This window comes from Nestor notabilis, unplaced genomic scaffold, assembly GCF_000696875.1.
Source record: "Nestor notabilis isolate BGI_N333 unplaced genomic scaffold, ASM69687v1 scaffold7591, whole genome shotgun sequence".
NCBI classification, from domain to species: domain Eukaryota; kingdom Metazoa; phylum Chordata; class Aves; order Psittaciformes; family Psittacidae; genus Nestor; species Nestor notabilis.
The window spans coordinates 99,517-106,025 of record NW_009915177.1 but is presented as its reverse complement, the minus strand read 5'-3'; the positions used below and the strand labels follow the sequence as shown (position 1 = coordinate 106,025).

At 40.0% G+C, this 6,509-nt stretch overlaps 1 protein-coding gene across 1 annotated transcript in view; it reads left to right on the top strand.

Moving 5' to 3' along the window:
- Positions 1–993: 993 nt before the first annotated feature.
- The window catches only part of ACAA2 (acetyl-CoA acyltransferase 2), a gene marked incomplete at its 5' end in the record, with an annotated part of 13,629 nt that continues 8,113 nt past the window's right edge, over positions 994–6,509 (top strand). Inside the window, 3 exons of the mRNA XM_010024001.1 lie at positions 994–1,191; positions 3,339–3,467; positions 5,403–5,519. Of these exons, the coding sequence (XP_010022303.1) occupies positions 994–1,191; positions 3,339–3,467; positions 5,403–5,519 (444 nt within the window). The remainder of the gene's footprint in view (positions 1,192–3,338; positions 3,468–5,402; positions 5,520–6,509) is intronic.

Below are 6,509 nucleotides of genomic sequence, written 5' to 3'. Positions count from 1 at the left end.
GCTCCCTTGTCTCTTTAAAGGGAGGTGATTCTCCCCTTCTTTCTGCAGTCATGCATCCAGCTCTGGGGCAGCAACACAAGAGGGATGTGGAACTGTTGCAGTGAGTCCAGAGGAGGCCATGGAGATGGGTGGGTTTAGATGAGCTCTTAGGCAGAAGCTCTTCCCTGTGAGGGTGCTGAGGCGCTGGCACAGGGTGCCCAGAGAAGCTGTGGCTGCCCCATCCCTGGCAGTGTTCAAGGCCAGGTTGGACACAGGGGCTTGGAGCAACCTGCTCTAGTGGAAGGTGTCCCTGCCCATGGCAGGGGGTTGGAACTGGATGAGCTTTAAGGTCCCTTCAACCTAAACCAGTCTGGGATTCTATCAAAACTCTATTATTCTTCCCAGAAACTGGAAGGCTGATTCTAATACAGTTTAGATGGCCTATGTAATTCTGGAAACAACACAGAGTTTTTGAGTAGAGAATGTTTTTCCTCCTGAGTTAAAGGAATCAAAGTTAAAATGCATATATAAAGTTTTGGTTTGCCTTTTTTTATCCACACCCCCCCCCCCTCCCCCCTTTGTGAAAACAGTTTCAGAGTATAAGCCAAAATATGCCAATTTTTTTTCTAGGATGAGGGAATGGCCTTTTTGTTTTTTAAAAGACCTGCTCCTCGCCTGATTATTTCACAGTTGCCCACTGTGGGATTCCATGGATGTTACTTTCACCCTTTTGTTATGCTAGCACTCATGTCTGATGCGTGGCAGCCTCCATCATCCAGTGGTACCTAAACTGTCTGTGCTTTTTGAAACCTCTTTGTGTAAAGGAGGTATTTCTAGAATCTTCCCAGCTTTCCTTTCTGACCATTAATTCTGCATACCTCCCCTGTCTAAAGCGTTGCTATATCCTATATCTTATCTTGAACTGTGTGCATTCATATTGCCTATATTTACGAAGTTCCTTGTGAATGTAGGATGTTGAGGCTTTCTTGGTAATTTTCTGTTTGTTTGCTTCTGCATATTCGGATAATTCTTGCTTCTCTTGCAGGTGTGTTCATTGTTGCAGCAAAGAGAACTCCTTTTGGGACCTATGGTAGTTTGCTGAAGGACTTCACAGCCACCGACCTGACAGAACATGCTGCTCGAGCTGCGCTGGCTGCTGGCAAGGTCTCTCCTGAGATCATCGACAGTGTCATTGTGGGCAATGTCATGCAGGTTGGTAGCATGGAAAATCTGCTGGTCAGTGATGACTTCAGTCGTCTCCTTCAGTGTGGTCCTGTAGATAGTTACCTCTGTTTGCAGCCAAGAATAAACCAAATGAGTGTAAATGAAGTGGCATTTATAGTGTAGTGTTTCCTGATCATCTTTAAGGGACATTCCCCACATGATTTGTGACGTTACTGGGAGCAAGTATTGACTTTCTTTTTTAGTATGAAAGGTAGTTAAAACTAGGACAAGCTGGTCTTCTAAAAAATGTGCATTCTTTAAATGGTTAGTTGCTAATCCCTGGTACATTTTTCCTATTTTATTGACTTGAGCTGTGTAAGTCAATGATCAATGGGTTTTCACTGGATTGTATAATCCAGTATAATCTTCCTTTCTGGAGACTGTAATTTGAGTCCATTTCCCTTTAGTTTTCTATAGATTTTTTTTTTTTGACTGAGTATGAGCTTATTTTCAGCTGGAAGCATACATGCCTTGATTGGCAGAGATATTTAGACAATCATATCTTTTTCAAAAAGCTTGTGGTGTAGATGCTATTCTATGCAGGGAATCAGCATTGCAAAATTGCACTTATCCACATATCTAGGTGAGGGTCTTTGTTTTAGGCAGGACAGCAAAGAGCATTTTGTTTTGGTTTTTATTCTGACTTCACCATTGTTAAGGGTGGACACTCTTAATTTTGCACTGTTTGAAGGATGCAGCAGAAACAAAATCCTGAGAACTTTCATGATAACTGGACAAGGATTTTCATCCAAAAGAGTGGCTTTTGATTATTCTGTCTCCTACAGCTACCACTCAGCTTCTTTTATTCAACTTTTTAGGTTTTGTAAGAACTGTTTCGGTCCAAGAAAACACAAAATATTGCTACATCCAAATCTCTTGTAAAGTGTTCACCTAAAAAAATAGAGTTCTCCTAATAAAATGTCTTTTCGTGTTGAATTTTTTTTTTCCTTTGCATCATACTCCCCCATCCCAGCAGATTTTTTTACAGTGAGGGTGGTGAGGCACTGGAGTGGCTTGCCCAAGGAAGTTGTGAATGCTCCATCCCTGGCAGTGTTCAAGGCCAGGTTGGACAGAGCCTTGGGTGACATGGTTTAGTGTGAGGTGTCCCTGCTCATGGCAGAGGGGTTGGAACTGGATGATCTTAAGGTCCTTTCCAACCCTAACTATTCTATGATTCTGTGATTCTATGGTTTTCTTTTTTTAGTCCTGGATTCCTTTTAAGTATTATTTGATGAAGTTTAAATACCTATGAAAGTGTGAACATTTTAAACTCCCCTTCTTCAGAAGAGGTGGCTTGATTAATTTTTATGTATTTGTTTTCTGAACTTGCATCAGCACACAGCATTTGCACAGAACTTTTTGTCTTTATAATATTAGCCTAGGGCGTGATCCCCAAGAGCGTAAGTGTTTTCTCTGGAAAAAGATCCAATACAAACTTGTAGCAGTGCTGTTAGATTTTTTTATGCTGTACCTGTGCTCATCGTCATTTGCATACTCAGTAATTGAAATGCAGCAACCTAATTGTTTTTGTTTCATCTCATGCTGGAGCCTGGTTCATTAAAAGAGAGGGTTCTGGAGTGCTCTGTGTGCAGTATTTTGCTTTTTGAGTAGATGTGATAGATCTGTCTTTTGAAAAGCTTTGGAGGAACGAGATTTCATTGTTAGATCAGGCCAGTGTCCAATTAGAACATCACAGTTACGAAATTTCACTAAGTTCATATGAAGCAGCAATGTCATCACTGCATTTTCCACACTGGCTGGTTTTAGGGGGCCTTCCCCCTGTTAGTCTGGGCAATTTTAATTTACCTCAAAATAATTGCTCCTTACCAGTCAGGATCTGCTCTTAAGTCTGTTGTGTGTATGCTGTTTTGAAAATAAGGCATAAGGAAAAACATAAGACTTAAGTTGCTGAGTTCAGTTTTAACATCTGAAGGCCCATTTTTGGACCGATTTCTCACTTTTATAAACCACAGTTTCTTTAAAAATCATGTTAAGACATTGGCCCTTTTTGATCATATAGGATGGTGTCTTTTTGATTAGCAGGATTTCTGCTGTACTCTATTGTGTCTTTTCATCAGGACTTCTACTCTCCAAAGAAATTAGAGTGTAACAAAACCTGTTTGTTCTGCCCACAGAGCTCCACAGATGCGATCTATATAGCGAGACATGTTGGTCTACGTGTGGGGGTTCCTGTCTCAGTTCCAGCCCTCACTGTCAACAGACTTTGTGGCTCTGGTTTCCAATCTATTGCCAATGGATGTCAGGTAAAAAGCTCTGTATTTCTGTGTTAGTTATAACCTTTATCAGGCTGTTACATCGTACAGTTAATGAGAGCAGAGGCGTGGAAGAGACGAGTGTAGAAATGTGGACTTCGTGCTTGGGATGAGTCATTAATATTTTTCCATAACCCAGACAGGTTGTCCAGAGAAGCTGCAGCTGCCCCATCCCTGGCAGTGTTAAAGACCAGATTGGACACAGGGGCTTGGAGCAACCTGCTCTAGTGAAAAGTGTCCCTGCCTGTGGCAGGGGGTTGGAAGTAGATGATCTTAAGGTCCTTTCCAACCCAAGCCATTCTATGATATGATTCTATGATTTTTAGCTACCACTATTAGAAAATTCCTATTGTCCTGCATGGTCTTGTGGAAGAGTTCAGCCTCTGCAAAATCATCATTGTAGCTGTTTACAGTTTAACATAAGGAATGCAACTAGTGTTAGCCAGTGACATAGCGCTCAGCGGTGCAATAGTTGCATTCTGTGATCCTATTTGTATGAACTGGAATTACTGGGCATCAGAACCACAACAGGAGGCTTTCACCCTTTGATCACTGTATAGAATCTCACCTACTAGCTATGTTAGTAGCAAGCTGGGCTTTTTAAGTGTGTTTTTGTTCAGAGATCCAAACCCTCTGGTGGGTTAGGTAATTTGTAGAGTCACTTCTTTTAAAACAGAAGAAAATCAACTTCTCTTCGAACGGTTGATCAAAACCACTGAGTGCTGAGTAAGACGGTACTGTATTATGGTGATTTTTGTTTCATTTGTTCATACAGACCAGTGGTCTATGACTAGCAATGGTCTAGACTTTACAAAATTTAAGGGTATTTTATGAATATCTGAGCAAGCACAGAGTTAGCTTTTGTTTGTTTTTGGTTTTGGTTGGTTGGTTTTTACTTCTGAAAGTTCCCGTTGGCTAGAGAATCATTTTAGGTCTGATCCTTTACAGGAAAAAATGTGAAAGACAATGTAAACTTAAGGTTACATGCTTACAATAATATCCATTTGACTCTTTTTTCTAGTGCTTTCTGCAAAGGCTGTATACATATTGGTCTTCACTGAAAAAAATCTGTTGGAGAATTTGACCACTTATATTGAAAGTGTGGCTGTGAGGTCTTTTTCAAAGATGGCATTTCATGAGCGCAGTGAATGCTTTTATATTTCTCTGGCACACAACAAAGCTGTAGCTTCAGTTCTGAGCTGCTTAAATGTGCACAGTTTCCGGTAACTATAGGAAGCATCTTGGAAGCATCTCATTTGTATGACTACAAATCCATCATGCTAATTACTAAGTAGTTATCTCAAATGCATATCAAGATCACTTCATCTGCTTCCATTCCAGTACACAAACAACCTTAACTGTCCACCTGAGTGAACTATTTTAAGGAAGCACAATTTTTGAGTGGTCTTATGGTGCGTTTAGGAATCACGGCTTTTAGGTTGTGCTTGCCAGTGTTGAATTAATGTGTTTTGGGGGTTTATTTTGGCAGCTTGCATGTCTAATGTTTTATAAAATGATGTGCTGTATTTTTTAGATTTATAAGGTATAGTTTCAGGCTTTGTGGTTTAATTTGTGTTCCTTTTGAGAAGATATGGAGCTCAAAAAGAAAAAGCTCAACCATCTGTGAACCGATCCACACAACCATGCAGATGCTTAATGGCTTTGTTCCTCCATCCTGTCGTACGTGTGCACCCATATTCTCTTCCTTCATCATTCCTTGCTGAAAGGAGGAGGAAAGAGCATGTCATGAAAGAGACAGACCCCAATCTTAATAGAAGACCCTTCATAAATGTACACATGACTAAGCTTGAATACATTCTCTATATGTGGCTTTGTAGGCAGCTAGGTCTTTTTCTAAAACAGTTGTTATTGTCTTACAAAACCAGCAAACTCAATGCTAGATCTGTTTTGTTTTTCTGTTAACAGGAAATTTGCCTCAATGAATCAGAAGTTGTTCTGTGTGGTGGAGCTGAAAATATGAGCCAGGCTCCTTACGCAGTTCGAAACATTCGATTTGGAACCAGATTAGGAACAGAACTCAAGGTCTGGTACTTTTTATTTTTTTACCTGTTTGTTGGTTTGTTTGGTTTTGGGTTGGGTGGTTTTTTTTTTTTCTCTGAACAAAGTTATGTTTACAGAGCAACATAAAGTATCAGGCTTGTAGATACTATATCCTTGCAAATTAAAGTACTTGAGAGTAGATCCAGTTTAGTTGTTCAAGGCATTTATCCAGTATTCAAACATTATCATAATGGTAGGTTGAGGCAATTTTGTCAGGCATGCCAGTTTTCTAGCTTTCCCAAACCCATATTTGAATCCTGTTCTGTGTTAAATGTATCAATAAACTCTTAGATGCAAACCTTACTTCACTTGGTACATCCCATCGAATTACTGTATATAACATAAAACCTTGTCAGAGGCTGTGAAGTAGAGGCATACACAGTTTAAGTAAAGCTAGTAAGGCTAGCAGTGAGTGGATAGACTGGTAAAGAACATGTATACCTCCAAGTTATCTCTCAATTTTTGAAGTGGAAACTTGAATTTAAATCCATTGACAAGTAAGTTATTTTTACATTTTCTTCTGAAGACAAATCCTTAGTGGATACTGTGGGAAATTTGCAGCAGGATCCAGCTCTGCTCTGATAATTTCCATTACTCAGTAGATTGTAACCAGTATCAAAATGCCAAATTAGGGTATTTTAGTCTTTTAGTTCTTTGGGGTTGTTTGCTATTTTTCCATTATGAAAGTGATGAATCTGAAATATCAAATCTCTTCTGTGAGTCTTGCGTGGCACTGTGACTAAGTCTCAGATGCTACAAAGAAAACCTTCACAAGGTTGCTGATGTACTGAGTCTCCTTAGGTGCCACTGGGTTCTTATCATGAAGATAATTGAATTACACAGTTGCAGGTGAATGAGTGATTGATCTTGCAGAACTCTGCTGGTGACAGAGAGATGACAAAACCCGCCTGGACTGACTGGGCTTTCCTTTGTCAGGTTAAGTGAAGTTAGACTTGGATGTTTTCTCACCCA